At 40.9% G+C, this 27,031-nt stretch overlaps 1 protein-coding gene across 2 annotated transcripts in view; it reads left to right on the top strand.

The window, feature by feature from the left end:
- Positions 1-1,425: 1,425 nt before the first annotated feature.
- Positions 1,426-27,031, top strand: part of MND1 (meiotic nuclear divisions 1 homolog (S. cerevisiae)) — a 38,221-nt gene continuing 12,615 nt past the window's right edge. The window contains exons 1-5 of one of the 2 annotated variants that reach the window (XM_010149499.1): positions 1,426-1,486; positions 2,280-2,337; positions 4,418-4,566; positions 21,198-21,272; positions 23,126-23,240. In XM_010149499.1, coding sequence (XP_010147801.1) covers positions 1,463-1,486; positions 2,280-2,337; positions 4,418-4,566; positions 21,198-21,272; positions 23,126-23,240 — 421 coding nt within the window. In that variant the 5' untranslated portion in view covers positions 1,426-1,462. Of the gene's footprint in view, positions 1,487-2,258; positions 2,338-4,417; positions 4,567-21,197; positions 21,273-23,125; positions 23,241-27,031 lie in introns of both variants that reach the window. The other variant, XM_010149498.1, reaches the window with a different exon arrangement.

The raw sequence follows: 27,031 nt of genomic DNA, 5'->3' as shown, positions 1-27,031 counted from the left end.
GCTCACGAGCGCGCGCTTTCGGAAGTGCCGCGTGGGTCTCCGCCCCCCGCGCGGGCCGGGTTCGGGCTGCTCGGGCAGCCGGGAGAGGTTGGAGCAGCCTGTGCTGTTGGCATGCCAGCGGTGCCTGCGGGTTCTGCTGCTGCGGGGTGCTGACGCCATAGCCGTGACGCCAGCGCGGACCTAGGGCACCTCTGGCTAAAGCAGAAGGGAGGAGACTGGAAAACCTTAATGCTGCCGTTGTGAAATGTCATAAATAAAACCTCTCTGTCTGTTTGGCTCCTGAGGCACGCCGTAGCTCTTACGCTGCCCTGCCCCGTGATGCGTTAAAGGCGGCGGCAGCAGTTCAGGAGTAAAATGTGATATCGTCTCCCTTCTGTCGGGAGCTGGGAACAAACCCCTGCCATCTTTCTCAAAGCACCATGTTGTTAGACTCCCCGCTTCCATTGGCTCAAGGGCAACAGTATTTATTCCTTTTTTTTTTTTTAAGGAAGACCCTTTTTCTGCCCACACCCTATTTTGCTCCTTCTGTCCCCCTTTCCGTTTCCTGACCCAGCAGTGCAGGGTCTCACAGCCTGCAAAGCAGGGAGTGGGGCAAGGGGAAATGTTCCCACTTTGCTTTATGGCCACTGCTTTTAGGTTGTTCAGGACTGTGCTAAACGCTGTTAATAAAGCTCCAGATCTTTGTGAAATAGTGTATAACCTAATTTTACAAGGGGCACATCAAAATAGTGTCTCTGCAAGTGATCAGAGGGAATAATGCTCAGCTTTGTATAACAGGTAACAGCTCGTGAATAGTCATTTCTGCCTTTTGCTTCTATTTCAGTCTGTGCTATTTTGTGCTTGGTCACACAACTGCAGATAAAAGAAATAAAATGTGACCTTGAAATTATAAAGTTGGGTAGGAAGTTTAAAGAAAAACATAGTTCCTCAAAATGCACTTTATCTCCTTAAAAAAACCCTGAATGGCCTAAGTCTCACACTAGTGTCTCTATATTACAGGATAAAAAACAATTCTAAACAAAAAAACCCTCAACAAAACCAAAACATATTTCTTATCTCTTCAAGGACTATTGAACTGGGTGAGTTTTGGCGTAAATGCGCATTTTTAATCTAGTAAGGTAAAACAAGGGACTGTTTGGCTATGCCAGGAAACGTTGAGGCCTGAGCTGAATTAGGCTGGGTGAAAGGTCGACTCCAAGCGTAGAGAACAGAGCCATCAGTTCAATAGATGGTGAGCGGGTTAGCTTGGTGTAAAGGTTCTTTAGGAAGAAGTAGTTTGTCTGAAAGTCTGGGGTTAGTGGTAAGGTATTTTAAAGGATGACAAATATAGCTTAGAGGTAAGTGGATTTGGATTCTGAACAGATGATAATTACTCAAATGGCTGAATATGTTGTTTTGTTTTTTTTTTTTCCTGTTCCAGTCGAAGAAAAAAGGTCTGAGTTTTGAGGAGAAGAGAGTTCGCATGATGGAGATCTTTTTTGAAACAGTAAGTAACTCATAGTTGTACTGCATTGATGTGGGTGGGACAACAGGTCCTAAAAGGAGCTGAACTGTGGATGAGCTCTATATCCCGCTATGCGTTTTGCTTGTGCCCTGTGGCATCAGTGTATAAATTACAGGGACCAAGCTTGATTCAAGTAGCTTGTGATCGGGTGGCTCATCCCCAGGTGGAGCCAAGGCACGAAGCTGTGCCGGTGGTGTTAAATGCTCATGTGCTCCCTATTCGGATCTCGTTCTGAGTGCCTTGCCACAGGGGGATAACAAGAGACTGGGAAGTATCTCACTGCTGTTTATGGGAGGAGGAAGAAATCTAAGCATTAGAAAAGATGAGATTAGACCTGGAAAAGGTCACTGGGGAGAAGAAACCTTGAGATCCAAAAGCAAAGGCACAGCTGTGTTGGTGATGTATGTGATTCGCAACGTTTCACCTATTAAAAATATTACTGTGACGCTTGTGTGCTGGAGCAACATGGTGCATCTCGTGCTGACAGTCCAGCCTGGGCTCTGCCCTGAGGGGCTTACAGTCTAACTTCAGGTAAAATGCAGTGACTATAGAGTACCAAGGAAAAGAATGGGGCTTGTTACAATAGTAGTCCTTTTTTTTTCAATTCTCAGAATGTCCTAATTCTGTTGGGATATGCAGCCTATTTCCCTAGCAAAACATAACCACACAATGTATTTCCTACTTGCTTTTGTTGTTGTTGATTTAGTGTAAAAAACCACTCAGGCTTAGATGATGCTGTCATTTGGAGCTAAAGTGTCTGTTATGTTTTGCACAGAAAGATGTGTTCCAGTTGAAGGATATAGAGAAGATTGCTCCGAAGGAAAAAGGGATTAGTAAGTGTTTACAAAATTTATTTCTCTCAAGCCATTAATCACTTTTGGGACAGATCATACAGTGTAAATGTTCCTGGCTACAATTTTAGGTTTGTGTCTGTAGTAATAATGGAAAAAGTAGCTGGAAAGGGAGACTGTGGCGTTAAAAGCGATTCCAACGGCATGCTCCTACCCCAGTTTGCTGATGTTTGTCACTTATGTCAGGTGTTAGGGTCAAAATGGGGGATTATTAAAATGTCACAGCTAACTCTCTGAGCACTGGAACAGGCTGCCTGGGGAGGTGGTGGAGTCTCCTTCCCTGGAGACTTTCCAAGCTGCCTGGACTTGTTTGGGTGTGACATACTCTAGGTGATCCTGCTCGGGCTGGGGGGCTGGACTAGGTGATCTCTAGAGGTCCCTTCCAACCCCTTCCACTCTGTGAAATTCTGTGAGTCTGTCAACTCCAAGTTAACAACCAAAACATGGGATGGGTTTTTTCTGGGCTCTGAGATGTCTGACTTGCAGTGAGTTTCAGTCTGTGAAATTGTTATGCGTAGCGAGCAGAGGATTCAAATGTCCGTCTCTAATGTCACAGATATCTTAAAATGCTAGTCCGGATGCACACAGTCAATGTTCTGTTGAGCTTTTCCCCCCCAAAAAAGTGGCTGGACGGCTGTAAATGGAAGGGGTTTGTCTTTTCAGTGAAAGCCTTCCTGGTGAGATCCATTGGTTTAGGATTAGGTCCAACAGGATTTATCTTATGCTTTTGCGGGTTTTTTTTGTATATTCCTTGTTCTGCTTCCTTCTGTGTTCATTGACAAACGGGGGACGAAGCATAATGTTTGTGTAGGTGCCACTGTCCCTGACTAGCAGATCTTTGTGGCGCCACGGGAGTCAGTGACCTTGTTGAAGGAACTGCGGACGTATGTGAACATCACAAAGCAGCGTTTTTCGGTTACATCAGCAGCTAACAGAGGCAGTCATAGGCTTCTGAAGAGATGGGATGCTGTCTTGATTGCTTTGCCAATGCCTGTGTTTAATTGTAATTTGCAGGGAGAGGATGCAAAACAGTAAGTACAAGCAGCGGGAATTCATGTTTAAAAATTTAGTGTAGCGTACTAAAAGCATTAACACCTTTGAATAGTCCAAATTCATCCTGCCTCTGAATATGAAGGCATTTAGCCTCACAACCCAAGCCCCAGTTTCTCTGAAAAGAAAAATGTCAATCCTATGGAAATGTCCCCATGCTTGTATTCAGCCTATAGCTTCCAAAAGCTTGGATGTTCCTGATCTGGGATCTCCTTCTTAATACTGAAGTCAGACACTGAAACCCATTAATTAGCTCAAAAGTCTTTATATAGAATCATAGAATGGTTTGGGTTGGAAGGGACCTTAAAGACCATCCAGTTCCAACCCCCCTGCCATGGGCAGGGACACCTTCCACTAGACCAGGCTGCTCGAAGCCTCATCCAGCCTGGCCTTGAAGACATCTGCAACACTTGAGGATAGTAATAACTGCTTTGCTGAACAGGTATCATCTTTAAAATGTTGAATTACACCGTGCATTTGCTAGAAAGTGAGTAATTATGTTCAGAAGGGTTTTGGATCCTTCTGACTGCAGATGACTCTGTCTTGGAACTGAATATAATCAAAAGTAAAATCTGCCCCTCCTGAGTCTGTAGACAGATGGCTCTAGTGCCTCTGCTGCTGTTTAATGCTTTGATAAGCATTACAAAAGGAAATGTAATTGCACTCCTAATCAAGAAATTATAAGTTAATCCATGTTAGAATTAAGACTGCAAGACAGCTTCTCAAGTACCCTCTCATGAGTTTGTTCTGGCGTTGTACAGTAACATGCACGTATGTTTTATGACACTTGTGAGCGGTGTTTTACGAACATCTGGTAGCAGAGTGTATGGAGTAGCAGCCTGTACATATAAACTGCTGATTTTGAAGGGATTCATTCCTTCAAGTGAAGCATCAGGCTGACGTTATAGTGAAATACTCATACAGGTGATTGTAGATGATGGCTTACAGTATGCATAATTCTCCACAGTTTAGATGCCGTGCAGTTCTAATTTGGTGTTTTTGGTTTTATTAGCCTCGATGTCAGTGAAAGAGATTCTGCAAAGCTTAGTTGATGATGGCATGGTGGACACTGATAGAATTGGAACTTCCAATTATTTCTGGGCTTTTCCAAGTAAAGCTCTTCATGCCAGGAAGCGTAAATTGGAAGAATTGAAGTCTCAGGTAAGTATATTTTAAGGAAAGTACTTGTTCACCTGAATGGAATTGCTTTTTCCTTCTACTCTTTTATCATTCTTTTTCATACTGTGCTCTCTCATGTGTGCGTACGTATGTGTGAGTGTAGAATCCACTCACAAATGGATTTTACTGTAGGAATCATCTGGCATGCCTGGTATGATATTCTTTCTCATTATCTTGCTGTCTCTTCAGAAAAGTTTTGGAGGTTGTTCTTGTTGCAGCTTGAGAAGGCTTCTTGTCTCCTTGCTGCTGAAAGCATGTTATTCGTGATGAAAAACATCATTTAAAACATCGTTTATCATTTAGGCAGCTTTGGTGTCTTCCATCTAATGTAGGCTACCATGTGGTAAAGATCTAAAAGCCATGAAAGGGCTGAAATGGATATCCCGAGTAAACGTGGCAATGGTTTCTACTTACGGCCACTGTGCTTTCCTGTCTGCTTTTGTCACTAGCTTCATTTGTGAGCACTTGTGTAATCCCATATTGCGCTCCTGTTAGGAGGGAAGAGCAAATTGGTCATCATCTTTCTGCAGAAGAGCAAGGCATCTTCTGTTGCAACACTGCTGTTCTGTCGATCTGGTTCTTGCCTGCTTTTTAGGAACTGTCTTGCTTCTTTTAATTGAAGCAGAAAAGCATCTATTCATCAGTTTATTTGCAACTGGAGTACATGATAACAAGATCAATAAATTTAACTTTATGGTCTGATTGCACCGCAACACTGCCAACTTTTCCCGTGCTCGTTCAGCATTGTGGCCATTCATCAAAGAATCCTTTGAATTATGCAAAAATGATTGGTAGCATCTGAACACTTTTACAGACAGTATTTTCTTCAGGCATAGCTCCGGTGGCATTGCTGCCCTCTTATGTACATACAGCCTTGCCAACCTTAGCTCCTTCTTTAAAACTCCAAGTTAATGTATAAAGACACACTTCTTTTCCCCCAACATGAATTGAAAAAGCAGTTTGGAAATCTGAAGGCTTTTCACCAAAGCAGGTTAAATAGCCTGATCAATGCAGCTGAAATTGCTCCTTGATGCATAGAGTGTAGTGTGACCAGCTGAGAGGTAATCTTGTTGTAGGATCACAGAACAGTTTGGGTTGGAGGGGACCTTAAAGGTCATCCAGTTCCAACCCACCTTCCACCTGACCAGGTTGCTCAAAGCCCCATCCAGCCTGTCAGGTATCCCTTGCTATGCTGTCATTGCTTGTAAATCTCAGTCATGACTGAAATGAAGGAGATCAGGCTGCTGTTCTGTTTTAATCAACATAAGATCGTTTCCCTTTGCCCTGAACGTGTTCATTACTGGCTGGGGCGCTCTAGGCAGCAATCCAAAGGTAATTTGCAAGTTTGCTGGTGCAGAGCTGTCAGGGGGAGGAGAGCACTGGTACTCTGTCACACACCTGATGCATCTGCTGCAGCTTTCAACATCAAGAGTAAGACTTGCTAGAACTTTCACTTCCTTTCTCATTCCCTAATTCACGTCATTTTTATGAGCCAGTGATACGTTTGAGGGTCTGTGGCAGTACGGAGGAGGTACTTCAGTCCCTCCCATTGTTAACTGGAACTGTGCATTGATCGCCTGTCAGACAGGTGCTTTGGGTGAATTAGAAAGTGCCGCTTGAGATCGCTCTTTTGGTGCTGTGTGGGTCATCAGAATTATTGACTCTAATTTCAGGTTCTGCCTCTGACTTGTTCTGTGTTTTGAGTAGCTTTCTCAGCATCTCAGATGACCTATTAGTATCACAGATGTAAACTGTACCTTGTGTGTTCTGAGACTTGGTTAATATTGTGTTGTCGCACTGGTGATTTGTCTGCTCCTTTACTGCCTTTGTTTTCAGAACTCAACTTCCTCGATTTAGCTGGATACACTTGTACCATTTTCAGGCATGGGCTTTAGAGGCTGGCATGACTAGGCTTAAATACGTTTTTATTGACTTGTAGTAACAATGCACTGTTTCCTACTCCAGTGAAGTTTCATCTGTCTGAAACAGCAGATCAGTTTAACTCTGCACTGACTTGGAACTGAGTTTCCTGGGAAAGTTACTCAACTTATTAATGTAGTCACGCAAGTTTTAGACCAGGCTACTTAGTCCACCAGAACATAAATGCCACTGGGCAGTTGAACAGATATATGGCAAAACCCCCGCTTTGTTCACCAAACACCCCAGTACCACTGTCTTATTGAATACTAATAATTTGCTCCTGGATACTTTCTATTTTTGCTCATGCTGTATATTAAAGCCAAGTAGTTGAATGAAAGACTTGGTATTTGTTGTCTTTGCCCTTGGGCCCAGTCCCATCGTGAATTTTAAAGCTAATTGATCAAGCAGGTCTCTGGCATACCCTGATGAATATCTTCCTTGGAATGTCTTGCAGATTCTGCCCGATGTGCTCCATCATAAGTATCCAGGGGTTATCTACAAACATATGCTGTACTGCTTTAAACATACTGTTACATTATTAAGCTTATAACCATCTGTTATTATGGAATTATGATAGGCATGCAGTTATTGTATCGTAATGCTGTTTTATGGGTTTTTTCTGTCTAGGAAGTAAACTATGCTGATATAAACAGTTTTGCAATATAAAACTGTTCCAGCTGAAATAAATAGGTTTTTTACCAGACCTTTATTTGCAGACCAAGTCCTGCTCCTACCATATGGGCTTACTGATACAAGAGCTCTCTTTAGACCATGTTATGAGGTCTTAAAAATACTTACATTCATTACCTTGCTTTTCTGATGAGAATGGAAATGTTTCAGCATTTCAGGGAAAAACATTTTTCACAAGCTGAAAATAGCTTCTCTGTTGACACAGTGGAAAGGTGGCGTTTTCAATGGATAGCGCTCTGCACATTTTCACAAGATGGTAACAGATTCTGAGTTCAAATTAGCTATTTTAGTGTTTGTTCTTCTTGATGTGAACACATACAGATTTTCTGAAGAGTTTCTAAATCCAGTCACCGAGTACCACAAAACTTCTTGTCAGAACATGCAAAGCAGAGGAAGAAAGTAAGCTCTTGTACCATCTCTGTTGCACGTTGCCAGTCTTTGATCATTCCCGTATACAGCTTGTGGCATGCTGAGAGACGTGTTTTCTTTCTGTCTTGTCCAGATCACTTGTTAACTACACGAGCTGGTCTCTTTCTTCAGCAATTAACAACCAGAATCAAGCCACCTTCCTTACAGCAGAAGTAAAAATCTACCAGTTCTGTTCATATTGCAATTAAAGTTTTTTACCAGGAGGTGATATCCTTGTTTGCTGAGGGCATGTGTAACTTGGGAAGAAAAGGGAGCGAGCCCAAACGCTGAACTGAGACATTTGAAAATAACGTGGAAGAACAGAACAAGCTTCTCCATGATGCCAGTCCTGCTATTAATGCATGGCACTGAGGCTTACGTTTGGGAAGTTGGGCCTGCTACAGGACCTTTTGCCTGCATATGTTGGTACTTTGTCATGTTTTAGCTCAGTTGCCCGTAGCTCTCTGCATCTTACACCGCTTGGCATCGTGGGGAGGCTGGTTTAGGAACTGTTCTCAAAATTTTTGTTTCAGATTTTTTTCAGTGGTTATCAAGCCACACCCCACCTGGGAGGCTCACTGTCAAAGAAGTCTGACTCAGTATTCATAATGAAGAACAAGACAGTTTTGTCTAGATGGTTAAAGTTACACCTCACAGTGGTTGTGTATACCCTGGATTTTTTTGAGGAAGCACTGATTACATCATCAGTGGGATGCCCTTGTGCAGAGATGGCAGTTAAAAACAATGCTTGAAATGAAGCTTCTTTTGACCTAGCTTCCCACCCCCATCCTTCAGCTTGCTTCTGTGGGAGCAGGTGTCTGGGGAGGGGCATTAACCCCCGAACTGATTCTGTGATCTGGCAAATCTTGTGCTGATCTGACTCGGACCTTGGTGCTGCTCTTTAACCCGGGGTTACTGTTTGGATTTTTTCCTGCTTTTCTGAAAAGCAAGGGAAGCAAATATATTTAGTTTGTGAAGCATCTGCTGCATTTTTTTTTTCTCTGATAACTCACAGAGTAAGAATTGCTAAGTAGGTCCCTGTGGATTTTGTATTGATTTGTTTAACAGTGGCAGGCTGCTCTTAAAGGTTTATGCCTTCTGCCAGAGGCCTGTTCTTCACCTCTTGGTTATGCTTATGCAGCTGAAAAAGTAAAAGACATTGGAAGTTGCATTTTGGTTAGATGGGTTTATAGCTGCATCAGAATAGCCATGAGGTGGTGAAACGAGAGCAAGGATGTGGATTGAGGAGTGTTGATCTAACAACGCTTCTTAAGTGGAGAAGTATTTTCAGGGAACTTCACCATTGTTGAGAGAAATGTGGAAGGTTTACTTACAGAGAGGGTGGTGGGGTTCTTTCTTTTCCTTTCATAAGAAAAGGTGAAAGGATGCCGTTTTATTCTTTATCAATATTTTCATGGCAGTCAGGTTCTGAATCTCTGCCTGACCTATGATCAATTACATTTTGACAAAATGAGGTGTTTACTTTTGGCATAACAATACTGGAAGCTTAGGGTTTTTATTAAACTAACAAAGAATTTGACCTGTGCAGTGTAAGCAGAAAGATCATTGTTTGCTGATGCTTCTGCTGCCTTTTGCTGATTTCATGATGTGCGTAAACTGCGGAGACTGGAGATGAGCACCTCCAGCATGATAATCACAGTCAGGCTGATCTGGGGCCAGAGCTGCTGGTACATTTCATACTGTTAGCCCCTTGCGTGTTTGAGGTTCGTGTCGCCCTGATGTATGCGTTGCTGCGGGAGGGATGTGAACACGAAGGACACCTCAGCTGCTGAAGAAGGGAAGGCCCATGTGCAACCAAAACCTTGACAACAGCTTTATCGGGGAGGAAATGGTGTATCAGTGAGTGAGGAAGAGAAACCTTACTGATGTAACCGTAGTATAAACAGATTCAGCTTAGATTTTCTTTTATTTTTTCATCTACATCTTCGATAAAACACTTGCAACTGTGCTGTCTGGTTTAGATAAGGTGAATTAATGCTTGTTTGCATTTTGCTTTATAGTGGCTTGAATTGAGTATTAATTAAAGTAACTAGTGACAGCGAGGCCTTTGTCACCCAAGGGTTGACGAGTCTGCAAACCCAACTCTCCTCTGCCATAAGGAGTGTCCCATCTCTCCAGCACACTGTCTGCCATAGCCAGCATGACCAGGGGGGTGTCGGCTGAAGTTGCACAGTGCAGGTTTAGTACCGACACTGTGGGGCTTAGTGGGGGCAGAAGCAGTTTCACTGGTTCCTGGTGACATGGAAGGGTGTCTGGCGGTCAGTATGAGAGCAGGTATGCGCTCGAACCGTAAGGTCACAGAGGATTGCCACAGCATAATCTAATATTTTTAACAGATGAGGACCTGAAGTACCAAGTTCTTCAACGATCTTGCAGTCATTAGTGTAATTATTGGCAGTACTGCGAGCACTGTAATTCAGTAGCCTGGGGAAACAACTAGTCTATGTCCTTCCCCCAGTCTGGTGTTGTGACGGTTCAGTTCACCATTTTATTGTTAATTGTCGCACTTACCTAATTTCTTGTGGTGTTGCTTTCTTGTGGGTTATTCTTTTGTAGTCTTAGGCTTCCCAAGGGAAAGTTTAACAGCAAACAGTATTATAGCTGCTGTTCTTTCTGAGGCTGAGAGCAGGATGGTATCACCTTGTACTGCAACAAAGCTTAAACAGAATATTTGTAGAGCAGGATACAGGATGGGCTTTCTGTGCTGTTTCCTGTGCTCGCTTCAAGACACATGTGAGCAGCAGAAGCTTGGGAAGAGTTTCTGGCAATTTTTTTTGCTCCCACTAAGCATTGCATTGGGGCAGTGATAGTTAAGATGGAAGGGATTAGTTGATGTTTCATTCCTTAAATCCCTGCCCTAGGGCTGGTAAGAGGAGGGATTTTCGCTTCCCATGACTCATGTATTGAGCCAGGGAAAGAATTGAAAAGTCAGTACCTCCTAACTCTCCTTTTTGTGGCTAGTTTTAAAAAAAAAAACCCAAACATAACAAAAACAAAAAAAACCCCAAACCCCAGGAATGAACTTGTCAAAACAGTGTGACTTGTACCAAGTTGTTTGGACTTACGAGAATTGAAATATGAAAAGAGAAAGGATTTATTATATTTTTTTAAAAAAAGAAAGACTCAGGGAATGCTATATTAGGAAATGCTTTTGTTAGGAATGCACATTGTTTGAAAATAGTTAATGGAAAAAAATCATATTGGTGAGTAATCTGGCTTGAAGCCGCCTGGAGTTGTTTGACAACATAACTAAAAGGAGAGAACACCTTATTTGTTCTGTATGCACGCAGAAAAATTTGAGTTTTAACCATCAGAAAGTTCTTTCAAGATGTAGCTTGGTTTATTTCTATCCTTTTAGACAGAAACATTTTTGCTCCTCAAATCCTGTGAGTGCATGGCACCTTGCTGAATAGACACTGAGACCACTGGCTGAAGCACGAGAAACTTCGGCTGACCACTTTGTCTCCGCCTGAGCAGCCTCCCCCTTGATCCAATTGACTCGCTCCATTGTCAGTGTATTTCCACACAGTTTGGAGATTGATTCTGGACTGCAAGTAGGTACAATTGCTCAGAGGTGGCTGGCTTACAGTACTCAATGCTTTTGCAAGTCCATGGAGATGACTTGCAAATGTTCAAATGTTCAGTGAGCCAACAGGCCTGGTGGTGTTTGGATTTGGATGACAATGCTGAAGATGCCAGAGAAGATGTGTTCCCTAGCTAGTGTTTTGAATCAGCCAGGGAGTGCCTGTGGGACCTAGTACTGTGAAGCAAGCTTTTTGCATTGCTTGGTAGCAGTGTCCTCCATAGATGGGTGTATCAGCCTTTACCAGAGCTCCTTGCACACCTCATCTCTGTTTCAGTGTTCAGCCTCTGTCCATGGCTTTGAATGCAGGCTCTCGCTGCTTTTTCTTCTCATGGCACTGATGGGATACCCCTACAGGTACGTGTGCCACACCTTTGGAATCCATGGCCTAATGCTTTTGATAGAATAGTTTATTTTTTGGTGCAAGACTTTCACACTGTGATCAGTTGAATAGCTCTGGTAATTCATTATTCAGCATGTTTTTAAAAATACTTTTTTCTTATATTGAACATAAAGGACTTGCATGCATAGTGTCTTGAGGTTTACCATGATTTTAAGGTTTGCTGAAATACCTTTTAGAAAAGCTGGGGACTCTCTTTTTACTATGAATTGTATGAATGTTAGGGAATAGATAACATTGTTAAAGAATTATTCTTTAAAACCAGAGTACCTGTAGTTTTGCAAATAATGCACGTGACTTTTGTTAGGAATTATTTATTTAGACATTTTACTCTGATACGTATGCTTAGAATTTCGTTTTATTATGTGGCAGAAGTAGTAATGAATTGTCTCTTGCCAGGAAAAGTAAGTCTAGTTGCCGAAGGGTTCTCTTTTCTAATGCCCGCTGTAATATATAGGCATGATCCCAATGTGTTGTCTAAGCAATTACAGCAGTCTTCCCATATCCAGACCGGGTCTCCCTTTCTCCTTCATATTTGAACGCATCTCATTAGCTTTCTGCTTTACTTACTAATTTTTCCTTGGATTGGCCTGGCTAATTTGGTAATCTGCAGCCTCAGTCTGCTGCGTGATTCCATTCCCTTCTGGCCTGCCTCCCTCCCCGCCCCCCCTGCCCTTATGCAGCAGTGGCTCTCCCAGCAGAGGCAATTAGTGCCCCCTCCCTATTTTGAGCCTGTGGCCTTTCACAGATGTGTAGATTTTCTTTGAAATAAAGGACTAGGCACATAAAGAAATGGCCAGCTCTGAAGCTGGTATGGTATGACTAGCTGATTTCATAACATCCAGTGGGAGTTGTAGCAGTAAGAAGTGTCCTGAAAGCAAGTGGTTGCGAATCTGCATCATTTAAACATGGAAAATATGTTGAGGCTATCTATGCTTATTTGTCTGTTGATCCTGTAGAGCTTGGATCGGTCTCCTGGAGGATGCTAATAAAGTGTTATTTGAAGCAGTCCGGGGTTCTTGTTGCCTCTTTGCATCTTGCATTTAAAAAATGTTGGTGTCTTGAAATGATTCTCAATTTAGTAAGTCCTAAAATGTCGAGCAGAGAATACTCTTCTGATGCTGTAACTTATTAGAGCCTTCTGGAATTATGTTTAATGGCATGCTGCAAAGCCCTGGAGGGTATGCTTAGTTACTGCTGTCATGGCAGACTTCTAAAAATACAGTGCTTCTGTTAGAATTAAGCAACCTCATAATTTGGTGTTCATTAGTTGAATTTCATGCTTCTCCTTTTACTAGCTGTTAATAAGTAACTAGACTGATGGCAACTGTGAAGTGTAGGTTTTCCTTTCCTGCCTTCTTGTTCAGCATAAGCTAAAATTGGCATGATTTAAGAGCCATTTTTTTTTGTTTTAAAAAGCCGTCTCTGTAGTAACTGTAAAGATTATAAAGGAGTTTTGAAGGAAGAATCCTACTACATTGAAAGGGATGTATTGTTACTGTGCCCCAGTAGTGTATATTATATATTCATTCTGATATAATGCAGGAAAAACTACTAGCTTTTTCTAAGTGTTCTCTGTGAAACTGAATTTTTATGTAATGCCATCCCACAGTTTACCTCTCCCTTTTGAAGAGGCTTGCATCCTGGCTGCTGGCTCCATTCCTGGAAAGAATTGCAGTGACACTGTTGATCTGAAATGCAAAGAAATTGGGAATAGACATGGGGCGCTCTTTCCAGAAGCCCCGTCAGATCTGGGGCAGATGCAGCCCTGCACATCTCCCCGTGCCCCACACGAGGCATGGCCGGTGTGAGTGGCAGTTTGGCATATCGGCAGAAACCCGGCATCCTGAGAGCGTTTAAAGGCTTAGATGTTCTGTGCTGCTGTCCGGTAAACCTCTAAGTTTGCCTCTGCTGTAAGGCCAGGACCCTCCTGACTGGGGATAAGGTGGAGGCAATACTGCTTTCAAAGCTGGACTTGATGGAAAAGCTGAGTTGTAATCTTGTTTAATTTGAACTTTGACTTTCACCTTAAAATCTTTCATTCAATAAATACAGCGTATTTTATTTCAGCAAACTAGTATGTCTGCAGAAATAAAAATACTAGTATGCAATTATGTAAGAATCACTTCATAGCACTTCCCTCTTCTGAAAAGGAATGAAATAAAAGCAGTAACACAGCAGAGTATAAAACCAAAATGTGTGAAGTTAGCTTGAAGCAGGGTGACTTTAGATGAAAGGTCTTTCTCGTCATAGTCAAACAGCTTGTTATTGTTGAACACATGGTACTTCCATCAAAGCCTATTCTCTGTATCAGGAATTTGACATTGCTTGGTTATCTGTCTGAGCGTTACTCAAAAACGATGAAATTGGCGTAAAGAGTGAATATGTAAGGGTGCTGTCAAAACTCTGAAGTTGGACAGATGTCTTTTACTGAGGCTTTTTATTTTACTGATAATATCTCGGTGTAGAATTTTGGCTTTTTTTTAAAGTCTGTGGAATAAAAGTTTGATCTGGGTTTTTTTTGTAGTCTTTAGGCAGGACTTGAGTTCAGGGAATGTCAGATTAATGCTGTGTTTTAAATGGGGACTGTCTGTGCTTAGTCCCTGAAGGCACTGTCAGTGTACAGCCCAGCTGGTTAGGATAGCAATCCTTAAAAGCCCTTTTGGGAAAAATTAGAACTTTCCTTCTTTCTCTCCCTCTCTTTTCAAGCAACAATATTTTTTCCATGTTCTTTCTGCCTCAAACAGAACTGTTAACGATCACCTTGGACTTCGTAGGTTTAGTAAATGCACTAATGTGCAGCAGCAAGCATCCTTCGGGTCCAGGTATTAGAATTTTCTATAGTTCTGTCAGTCATGCCAATGCCTTTGGGCTCTTCCAGCTTCTCCTATCAGACTGCTTGCGTTTGTGAAACAGGGTTGAAGAATGAGGCGCTTCAGCTGCTGCTTTTTTTTTTTTTTTATGTTCAGGTTGGTGGACATACTTGGTATTTGTACCCGTGCAGGCAGCCATCTGTCCCTCAGGTCGTGCCAATTATGCCAACTCTGAAAGCAGCTGGAGAAATTCAGTTCTTTCATTCAGCCTTCACAACTGTTTCTTTCACCTTCTGTCTGTTAAGGAGATTGGCCTGGAGTGGTTATTTTCTGTTGCGTAACTAGTGCTTACCAAATGGTGTTGCAAATGAATGAAGCAAAAACAAAAGCTCATGGCAAGACATCTTCTCTAAGTAACCTTCACTGTCGCGGCGTATCTAAAAAGATGGAAAATAATTGAATTAAAGCTACTTTTAATGTAGAGGGGTTTGCTGTGTACTGATAATCTCTAAAAAGAAGCACAGCTAGCAATATCAGGTTTGTACGTGGAGGCAAGAAGGTTCCAGTGAAGGGGAAAGTCTTCATTTGTTTCTTCTGGATACCCTACAAGTTCTGTTTTCTTTATCCAAAAGCAATGGCAGGAAGAAGGGTTCATCTCATACTCAACGTGACCTGAGAGTAGAGCCACACCTAATTTACCACGTGGTATTTCAGTCTCACTCTCATGTGTTAGAATGCTAAATAAATCAGGATTAGAGGCCTGAATTTAATCTTGAAACACAAAATGGATTGTGTTTATGGGAGAGGCAAGTAAATCAGTATTACCACCATCAATACTCTAGCAAAACATATAAATACGGCTTATGAATGCAGAGATCTAACTTCAGAATAATTTTTTTTTTTTTTAATATTTATAGTGCTTTGTTGGGCAGTTATAGGGACAGTCAGATATTTGTTTAGTTAGTTCCCTGAGAAGACCCTCACTTTCTTAGCTTGAGTGTCTCATACTTTATCACTGATATAAATTACAGTCCATAACTAAAAAATATGCACTCGTTACCTCTTCAGTACTTCTTTAAAAAGACAGAACGAGCACTCTGGCAGAAGTAATAGCATGATATTTTGGAACAAGTGTTATTCACTTAAAAGAATCAGTGAAGGACATCAGCCCTTCATTTTGACTAGCAAATATAACTTGTTTTGGGTCTCCTTTTTCTATGGAAAATTATGTTTATTCCCTACCTTCTCCCAAGTTTTAGAAGTGATTCTTTCAAAAATTGCATTAAAAATGAAGTAATTTTTTATGGTAGAACTTTTGGCATGCATGAAGAAAAAAGGGGTTGTTGTACTGAGCGCTTCTCCAGTATACCTATAATGCAGTATTTAAGAAAAAACCTGTATAAGTACAGAAATATGGTGGGCCCTAACTCTGTCTCTTTTTCTACAGTCTGTTGCCCATCCATTTTATGGTGTTCTCTTGCTCGAAAAAATCTTGTTGGCCATTCTTCGATTTCAGAGTTAAAAATTCTTATTCTTGTATTGCGTTAAACTCTGCTCTTGTTCTTACCTGTATTTGTTGAACCATTGCAGTCTCCCAGTTGCTTCTCTCCTGCTCCTTCTAATTGCCAGCAAACGCGATTCCTTGTGACTTGCAATGACTTGGGGTAAGACAGTGCATGTTTCTTCTCCCTTCTTTCACCAGCGTTAAAAGAAAAAGGTCTTTTGGTTGTATTTACATAACAAGTGTGTGTTTACTGTCTGTGCTTCGCTAAAAGTGAATCCCATCCCAGACTAAAGTCCAAGTGAACCTGGGACCTGGGTGTTATGCAAAAATGGCATTTCAGCAGTGGTACGCAGGCATCCCGAGAGCAGAGTGGAAGCAAGGGGGCTGCTGTTCACGGTAGGACTCTGCTCCGCTCCTAGCACCATCAGCTAACTTAAAAGTTTACTTCTGTGTGTTTGGAGGCTCTAGAAAGTACAGATTTGTGCCTGTATATGTAAAAGAAGTAGTTGTATGCCTACTTTGTGTAGTACTTAAGAAAGCAATTCTGCACATCAGTGCATGGTTCCCTCCCTTCTTAAAATTTTATTGGGTTTAGTCAACAGATTGCAGAGCAGTTTCTTCTATTAATGTTCTATGCCTGTCTTTTGACACAACAGGCCTGTTTTCAATATTTTCAGATTGTTCTTTGGCTGTTAATCTTTGCATTTTTACTCTATATGACTAGTCTGCTTTCTGGCTTCAAATTTTTTTTATCTTTAAAATCTAGAGGAATGCTTTGAAGTTTTTTTTCTCTCTATGCCTTATGTCAACTCCATTTAAGTTTTTGAGTGGTGGGTTAGGTTTAACGTAGGAAAGAAATACACCCATCTACTGCATATGTCACCCTAAAACTCTTGAACTGCTTTTGATTAAGCTGAAACAAATGAGCCCTAGCCTCTGTCCTAAAACAAAGCATGGTGAGCTTCAAACCCAAAGTAAATAACCCTGCAAAGTTACAAACAAATAAAACATGGATGTCTTAAAATCTTCCGTGGTGCCATGGTAAGCAGTGCTCACAACAGCAGTAGCTCTTAATACCATTGTTGGTTGGTTGTTTTGGCTGAAAGTAAACGGAGTGTATAAGATCTCTCTTTAAGACCATAATGACAGTGGGATAACAGCTGTGAGTGCTCTTGGTGGTCAGCATATGAGACCTTGGTTTGATTCTTGTCCAGCGTACATACTAGGGTCTGTGTTTGCATGGCTTACACCAGGTTTGTAGATATTTTAATGTGCTGGGGAGACAAGCTGCATGTTTGGTGGGATATTGGTGGCTAAGAGTGGTTAAGAATGAGGAGCCAGAAGGAATACCACCTACAAAAACTGTTGCTGGAGAATAAAAATCCAGTCATGTAGAGCTAGGGAATCATCAGGCAGGGCTTGAGAAGGAAGAGAAATGAAACCTGCTGCCTTTGTGTGTTGGGGTTAAATGTTCCTCTTCCAAACGTACATCACCAACTTGCCAAAGTGGAACCCTAGCAAGGATGCATGCCTAGTCACTGGTAATTTATAATATACATCTGATCTGTATCCTTTGATACAAACCAGGCCCCAAGGCCTGTGGTGGAACTGATGGTTATCATCAGCACATAGCACTTGGCACACACGAAACGCTGCACAAATGTATAGCTAAACACTGGGGGACCTTTGCAAAGTAAGAAGGAACATCCCTTTGGGGGACTTTGGATTGAATTAGTGTCAGTTAGGCCAGTGGTCAGTTAATTGACCGAGATGGTCTGGAAAATTAAAGGAACTGTATCCCAAGTCTCTTGTTTTATAGATGCTGGTTAGTTACTTCATTAATCTGTCGTCTTGTAGGGTCCCACCATGTTTTGCAAATGCTCTTGTGGATGTTTTGGGTTTTTTTTTTCACTGTTTAACTTCTAATTGTTTAGTCTCCTCTCCTTTCTACATGACATTTTTCCATCTTTCTTAAATCTTGCTTAATCATGTGCCGAGATGTGAAAGTTTCTAGTACAGTAGAATACCTCTTTCTGTACTTGTTTTCCATACATGGCCACTTACACTTGTGACAGAAGATTGTGCTTGTGTTGACCAGACATCTCTCAAGAAACACACAGGGGAAACAGTAAGCAGCTTTTTCTCCAGATCCATCTCTCTGCTACAGGCCTGAGTCAGATTTGTCTCAGGGTGGTTAATGTTCCTTGAGAAATTATTTGCCAATTCCCTTGAAATATGTCCCAGGATTGCTCCAAGGATTGAAATCTTCCATCTGCTACTGTGCTTCTTTGCAATCAGGCTTTTCTCCAGCTGGTGAGTGGGAAAGTCAATCACTGTGTTTGGCCTGATGTGATTGTGATCCTCTGCTGTCATACATACACAACACTTGAAAATTCTGCTTTTTTTTTTTTCTTTTAAGCCCTATAACCTGTCAGCTGCCATTTGCTCTTACCTCTCAGCTAAGTATTATGTCATCTGTGTTTCTTCTTCCTCTGACTCCTTTATCCTTGCTGTCTTCTTTCATGTACAGTTATTTTCAGCTGTGTTCCCACCTCTTTATCCAAGCCTTCCTGCTTCTCCCATCGTCATAGATTCCTTGCGCAGACCATCTGTTCCTCACCCTTTGCATCCTTGTTCTATGTTTGTTTTTTTCAATATCTCTCCTCCTTCTGCTAGTCCTTTCCTTACCCTCATCTTTTATTTGTTGTCATGGGAATACTCACTGTGACTTCTAAATAACACACAAAGAGCTGTGTTTTCAGTCTATTTTGTGAATTCTGATTGTGAAGACAGAATTAAAAAGGACAAACAAAAACCCCCAAGAAATTAAAATCTGTGACAGAAGAAAGCAAAAATGTGGAATAAAATTCTATAAAAATGATCATTGCTTTTAGGCAGAGGAAGATCTAATCTTCTAACCCCATGGCGTGGCAACCTTGTGTGCTGTGTAGGTCAGAATCTAACAAATTTCTGTAGTTCTCAGTGTTTGTCATTACTGTGTCTCTCATAATTAAATGCTGTGGAATATAGAGGATGAAGAAGATAATAAATATAATGCTGTACTCTGAAACATGCTTCCAAGCTGGAAAACAGCTTTTATGATTTTATTGCGACTTCCTGAGAGCTCCTTCTGTGCTTCCATCTTAGAGAATGCAGAAACGTTCCTAAAGAACATCGTGAATATGAAAAAACAGAGCGCGTGACACACCTTTATGGCCTCCTGTTGCAGAAAGCGTTGCCTTATTCTTTGCACTTGGGGTATATGGGTGTAGGTGAGCTTCTTGGCTTCTCTGCATCCCATGAGAGTGTTGGTCTGGAAAAATGCTTAGTTCAGAGATACTGAAGGATGTGTGCTCTGGTGTTTGTCTTCCCTGGGCTTCATGGTCTGCGAACTATACCTTAGTACTTGTCCTCTTCTGAACTGTACGCTTCTGTTTAGTGCAGCATAATGTGGGGACTAACACACACTTAACGTTATACAAATTTTGTGGAAAGCCCAGGAAGAGTACTGTTTTACTAGACAGCAAAATTAGGATGTTGGTGTACTCCAAGCCACATATTGAAACCCACACTGCCTCTGTGGTTACTTGCACTGAAAGCAAGGAGTAAGCAGCTGGACATATTTTTCCTCAAACATATGTGCCTTGCCATTGGTGTAATTTCTTTGAAAATTGAAGAAAATCCAAAACATTCTTTTTGAAAGGAGACCTTCTTGTCTGTGTGTATACTCACACATGCATGAACACATCCTTATCCTGAAAGAGTAAGTAATTTTTACAAATTGAGCTGTAAAAGGAACCTCTACATCCAGTAGGGTGCCTTTGGGCTAGGTCCTAATCCATAGGGAACACCAGTATGGGGTTTCTATTTACCGTTTTGGCTGATCTCTAAGACTTGGCAGTAAGCTCTGCCTGATATTTATCATGCATTTATATTTAATATGTATTTCTGAAATACAGACTGAACATGAGTGTAACTATAAATTGGGAATTGATTATAGCTCCAAAACAGCTCTGTCTGCATTGCATGAACCTGATTTGGGTGTTTCAGCTGCACAAGAATATAAATGACATGGTCAAATTACCAAGGCTAGAGACTGCAAAAAATGTCTAGGAATGCTTTTCCACTCAGTGAGAAAGAGGATGTAGAAGTGGAGGCTTCATGTGCGGGTTTTTGGGGGAGGGCAGAATGAAACTGTGCTCCGACAGCTACCTTCATCAGCTTCACAGTTTTCTACCTGTTACTCAGAACATCTTAAAGCTAAAACAAAAAGTGGGTTCTTGCGAAGCATACTATTGTTCTTCTTTTTCTCTTTGTTTCTGTGTTGATTTCAAATGCAGTAACTAGTTTCCAAACTATGTTTTATTAGAATTTTTTTTTTTTGCATTCTCATTCATCTTGCTTAATATTTCAAGGCTCTTTGGCTAATGCTCAGTATTTTGTCCCTGAGGAGTGAATCATGCATCCTGCTCAGCTTCTAAAGTGTCTCTGGAAAACTTCCAACTGAGCTGGAAGAGCCTGGTTCAAGATGGCAGGTTAATGGAGAGAGATCTCTCTTGAGCAGTGATTCCTCCTGGAGTAACATGAAAATGCAGGGAGCATTCACATCCTCTTCACAGCCCTCTGAGATGTGACTTCTATGAGATTCCTCTGCCTCAAGCTTGAAGGAAGGGAAGGGAACCCTGAGGTTTAGCTAGTGCAGCACAAAAAGTGGGGGCAGTGGCTTTACATGCCTTTGAGATACAGAAGCTTCTATTCACCAGTATGCAAAAGGGATTGGGACTGTGCCAATGGCATACCAGCCGTTGGGAAGACTGGTATCAGCAGCTGAGCAGGTGGATCTGCTACAGCTTTTGTCACTGCTTCCATTGAGTAAGAGCTGGAAAAGGACCAAAGGAAATAATCTAATCCAAAACCTCCATGTTATAGTCCTTTGCATAGAGATGCCAGATTATGGTATGAAATAGGATTTTGGTCCCATGCTGAACATGCAGTACACAACAGAGTTATGTGCCACAGGAGTGAAAATTTCTTAGACTGTAAGTTGCTTCCTGTAATTCTTTTCTGTTGTTCAGAGCCTCAGATGTACGTTTGGGAGTTTTTGTATTTATTTTTGTGTTTATTTTTATTACACAATTTATATGTGCATTTATATACTCAAAAGTTTATATTCATCTGTTCACTTAAATGTATTTCTATGTATACACATTTTATAGGTATTTTTAATATATGTTATTGAATTAGGTTGATTTTGTTCTTTGTTTCCTTTTTCAGTTTGCTGAAAGCAGTCAGAAAAAAGAGGCTTTACAAAAAAGCATTAAGAAATCAAAAATTGGACGTGAAGACACTGTAAGTTGCTTTGGGGGGGAGTCATTCCTACCAGGAAATAGGGTTACAGGTATGGAGGATTTGTAAATACTAATGTAGTTGTTAGAAATCCATTAAGAAATGTAAATACTGGTGGTGAGAAAGGGACAGGGAAAAATCACATATGAGATTACTCCTTAGCTGGTCATGCACTAATGAGTAAAATATTGACAACTGGCTGCTACAAGGCTGAGAAAATGTGTGACTGCCTGAAGTCTGGTAATCTTCCAGGCTTTTTCAGATTTAAAGATCTCTTAAAACTCGAACTACCCAGAGGTATGTACCAAAGTTGCCGATGGTTGCTGAACTGCCAAATCTGGTAACTGCCAACTTAGGCGTTGGGGGTCTCTTTTTTTTTTTTTTTTCCTTCTTAAATCTTATTTAATCTAGATTTCTAAATTACTGTTCTGAGTAGCCATGTAAGCTTGGTGCTCTTTGCATGCTGAAGCTATTACACAGCAAAATAATATTTAGGCTGCATGTTTACCATACACATGAAGTAGCATATTAGAAAAAATTCATATGGTGTTCGAAGTTGCTGATTTGTTTTGAGATGCTCAGTCTGAGGTGGATTAAGCCTCCAATAAATACATGCATAAACAGGGACAGCCAGAAGCTTTCAGATGGAATTGAATTTTTTAGGAAAGTGCCAATTTTTACAATGCAAAATTTTTATTGAAAAATGCTCTGGGTTTGACTGTAATGGGGGAATCACAGGCAGGTTTCTCAGGCAGTTACAATTGTCAGGTTTCCAAATGGACGGCTGGAGGTTTGGGCTTCTCCACCACGTGGCCTGCCCTAGTCACAAGAAGCTATTGGTCATGGAAATCCTGTTCTGGCTGAGGTTTCCAACATTTTAGTTCCAGATTATACATCGGGAAGAAATGCTGTGAAATCTAGATCACAGTGTTGATCTCTGAGCAGCTGGCCTCCATACCTCAGCGTCTGAAAGCTTTCGATTTCCAATGTGCATTTTTAGAATGTGCTGAATTCAGACTGTTGGCAAAAGCACTGGGAACATAGAAGTTTGGGGAAAACCCCAAAAAACCCATAAAGAAACCAAAAGACCAACACCCACCTCAGAGTGTAGGGCTGCTGTGGGGATTGCCATTGGCTGAAAACCTGTTGGTTTACAAACTCATGCTATCTGGCTTTTTTAGGCTACGCGGTACCCTAACATGGGTTCTTTGAACATCAGCCAGTTACAGAGTTTGGCTGTAACTACAGACTGAATTCGAAGTATGTGCTGAGTTGGCTGTGGGGGAGCTCATGTTGAGTCGATGTCTGCAGATTCTTACTGATCAATAGAATATTTGAGGCCGATATTGTAGTTTCCCAGCAAAGGCTACCATGTCATAGGTAACTGTTGTGACCACTGCTTTAAAGTGGCGTGGGTAAAAGCAGGTGACAAATAAATTCACAGTGTGTTCGTACACAGCATCCCAATTTGTGAAAGCTTGAATAGTAGATTTTTCTGTGATGCTGTCTTTAATTACAAGCCTAGCATTCCTAAATGCCGTTTAACCTTTCAGCCAAACAATGAAGAGATCTGTTTGGAGTTGGTCAAACCGTCTCAAGTTCAAAGGTTGGAGAGGATTGTTTGTTTGTTTATCCATTTTGGCCTTAATTTTTTTCCTTCCAGTTTGTACTCGTTTTTCAGCGTCACTGAGGGCTTTGTGTGTGCATGAGATGTTCAACTCTGTCACTGACAGAAAGCAGTAGTGGAAACAGCATTTAAATTAATGTCTTTCTATGTTTTGGAAAACATTCTGTGCAATATTTACTGATTTTTATTCTTGTTGGTTTTTATCTCCCAACATACTTTGAATCCTCAGGCGGAGCGTGCAGCTCTAGCAAAGGAGCTTGCTGCCCTTCAGCAGAAAAAAGAGCACCTGAAGGCAGAGATAGACAAATACAGAGAATGTGATCCAGACGTTGTTGAAGAAATGCGTAAGTGGTGTATTGTTCAAAGTGAATCTTTGAGCAAAAAGGTCTGCACTTCTTTAGTTTAAACACTGGCGTGCAGCGATAAGCCAAAGAGTAACTGCTTCTCTTTTTAAAGCTGTAGGCAATGTCATACAGGTACACTATTTCTTTTCACAGTCTGATGTATTATATAAGAGGATTTTTATTGATGTTTACTCTGCCGGTAACTGAGCAGTTAACAAACAGTCCTAAAATTTAAATACTCTGCTGCATTAGAATTAATATCACGACCATTCTTTCTAGTACCATATTAATTCTGTAACTTTTAAGTGCTCTGAGCCCTAGAATGTATGTAAAAAGAGCAGTCTCTGGTTCACGTTTACCTTCAATTCCATGCTGGCAAAACAGGTATCTTTCTACTTACTTTGTCTTGTCTATTTAGAACATAAGCATTTCATTAGAGACACTTAATTTCCACTTACATGTTGGTATGGTATTACACTCTTGACTTGCTGTTTGTACTGTTCCTGGCATGCTGGGTTTTGGTTGGAGTTTCTAATTCTAATGGAATATGGGGAATGATGAGTGACTAATACTTCATACAGAATTGGGCATTGAAATGTACTTAATATTCTGATCCTTAGCATGAAAAATGAAAAGCATGCGTGAAGTTTTATTGAATTTTCTCTGCTTTAACTTTCATGTTTTATTTATGAGGCTCCTACGTTGCTACCCAAACGCCGCTGCATGCATATTCAGTTGCTGTAATGCCAAAATGCCTTTACAGAGTGATGAGAAACAGGCACAGACCTTTTTCTGAGAAGACAGCTGACTGAATCTTTCTCTTCCCTTCTTCTAACAAAGTCTACAGCTTTAGAAATGGGCTGAGAGAAAGCCAGGAACATAAACACAGTTGGCAGCACACCCCAAAATTGGACAGATATTATTTATTTTGAGGGGCAGTGAGGTTTTTTTGTCAGCTGCATTATCTTTCCCCAAGGATGTAATGGTATGCCAGGGAATAAGCAAACTCGAGACCTGAGGTTAGTTACTGTGCTGTAAATCCCTCACTGTGTGCTCTCCTGAGGACAAGTAACAGACGCATTCCAGCTGATTCCAGCTGTAAAAATGAATGAGGTTAGGCAGATACCGACAGCAGAGGGATTCGCAGTGCCAGGTATTTTAACTGCTGAGATACCCTTATAGTAAGCGCTGCACTGGCTGATTTGAGGAGCTTCTCTTGAAGCAGTCGCAGTGAGCACATTCCTAAACACTAGACACAAGGAGGCAAATCACAGCTTGAATGCTAGAGCAAACGGCATTAGCTGGCAACAGAGAGACTAACATCCTGAAAAGAGGGAAAGGGAAAGAAATTAGTTACTTCAGTCATGCCCTCTCTCTCTCTCTGAGCATTTAAGGGAGTTGGTGAGGTTAGCCTTGTTGGGCTACTTGGATTCACAAGGGCATATGCAGTAGTGTTTCAAAAATAATTTGTCGCTGAACTTCAGTTAAAAATCTGCTTCGTTACATGTTTCATCAGTCCATGGCAGTGCACATCGTTGCTGGCAATGTATAAATGAATGAATGGTGAAGTCAGTTTTGGGGGCTTCATGTCTTTGTCGAAGCTGAATGGAATTTTACAGGCTTTAAGGGGGAAAGAAAAAAAAAGTTGGGGGGCATTTCTCTCATTCCAGAGTTATGGGGAAGTGGAAAGGCAAAACAAGATGCAGGAAGTTCTGGGTTTTAGTGTAGAAGGCAAATAAAGAATCTTAGGCAGTGGAAGGTGTCCAGCCACATGTGAAAGTTATTGCTGTAGTTTCACAGAATAACCTTGTAATCAAAGTTACTGGTTCACAGATTTTAAAGCATTTTCAAACCTCACGTGCGTGATACCATTTTTTACTAGCTGATTTAGATAATGTAAACCTTGTGATTATTTTCAGTTAGATCACCTGAGCAGATTGCTAACTCCAAATTACCTTATTTTAATTTTGAGTCAGAAATCAGAAATGGCTGTTATGTTATGTAATTGCACTCTTTTCAAGAGTTGGATTGCTTTAAACTGAAATGTTTTGTAGTGCCTAGTTGTCACTTTCTACGTTTGGTTTTCCCTCTTCTTCCGTAATGACTTCAACCCATAAGGAAATCTTTCTGATGCTCAGTATAAAACTTCACTCTGTTAATTTCCCGTCCCATATCATAGAGCTGCCTTGATTTTTGTTGTGATATTTTAGGGGTGTATTAAATTGTCATCTGATTTCAGTGGCCTTCAAATCTGGTGAATGCTTTGCTATGCCTTTTTAATAGCTCTCTCCCTCAAAGGAGTATTGTAGAAACAAACCTATTGTACAGTGATGAGTCTCACTAAAGCACACACACACTAATTCCAGGGTCAAAACAAAGTTTGGATGATACATAGCAAATATCTGAAGACTCAACTAAAAGCTGAACATCTGTCTTGCTTCCTGAGTATTGTGGTGGGAAAGTCATGTTTGACCATGTAACTAAATATATTCTAATGCATATTCACAAGGGGGCAAATCGGAATACTGCAAGGCTAACACTGTTCTCTTCTGACTTCACTGCTTGTCCTTTTAATATCAGTAACAAATGTTGTGCTTTATGTTTTGGCTTAATTTCCTTGGCTTTTGTATTAGAGAGCTGAAGTATAAACTCTAATGCTTTCCCAAGTTTACAGCATTTGAACACGGAATTTCAGTATTCGTATGTAACAATTCACTACAGTAAATAGCAGAATAAACAAGATTTATGAACTGACCACTAGACGAAGCTACATAATAGTCTGGTCTTGTGGATATATTTGGATAATTCCATTTTACAGGTAGAGTAGTGTAAGAATATATCTAGAATTACAAAATACATGGATTTCTTCTAATGACCACTGCAGTTCAGTGGTTGAAGCTTGTGTTTGCCTCTTGGAAATGTTGTTTAAGCCATTTTATGTGATTTAGGATTGAGTAATAAATTCTTCCTCAACATTAAAGGCAGTAAAACTGACAACATTCATCAGAAGTAAAAAAAAAAAAAGTATATAAAAAGAAGAACTAAACACCGGGATTTTATGCTTCTCTGTCAAACTTGTAATCCTGCTTCATCTGCCACAGGACAGACCCCCTGTTTCTCAGCTTTGAGGCAGATTTTTGTAGGCGGGAGAATATTCTCATGGGGAAGCAGAGATTGTACAGCAGAGATGCGCTATTCCTCCAGGAGAAAGGCTTATATCGCATAATGCGTATGTATGCAAAGTTGGATGCACGTGATGCTGCCACATTCCCTAGGGGTTATGATAGAAGTCAAAGGCATAGAGAATGCAAGCTTTCAATAGTTCATAGTTTATCCAGGTTCTCTTAAGACCAACCAAAAAAAGCTCCATGTAACATCAAGATTAACCTGCTGTGCAAACTTAATTCGTTCTGCCTGCCAGAGAGAGATGTTAGGGACCTAATAGACTTTCTGGCAGTTAATTTTATGGAAAAGTTTGTCTGGTAGCCTAAGTGTAAAAATGATAGGGATTTTGCTCTGAGTTGTTGGCCAACTTATAACTGGAAATAGCTAAACATTTTCACTGTTCACTGTAACGTTTCTGCAGTTTCAAATTACTTCTGCCGTAATTAGAGAAATGTTGATTTATACTATATTAAAACATTATTTGGTCTTAACTGTATTTTTCACAATAGCCATTCTTTGGTTCCTTTGTGTCTTTGCCTAGGACAGTAATCTCAGAAACAGTTACATACTGACTGAAGTAAGTGTCTTCCACGTGGTATGATTGCTAGTATTTATGGGGCTAGTCT

Source organism: Eurypyga helias, unplaced genomic scaffold, assembly GCF_000690775.1.
Source record: "Eurypyga helias isolate BGI_N326 unplaced genomic scaffold, ASM69077v1 scaffold32473, whole genome shotgun sequence".
Taxonomy (NCBI): Eukaryota; Metazoa; Chordata; class Aves; order Eurypygiformes; family Eurypygidae; genus Eurypyga; species Eurypyga helias.
The sequence above is the reverse complement of the archived record's forward strand: the minus strand, read 5'-3'. Positions and strand labels throughout refer to the sequence as shown.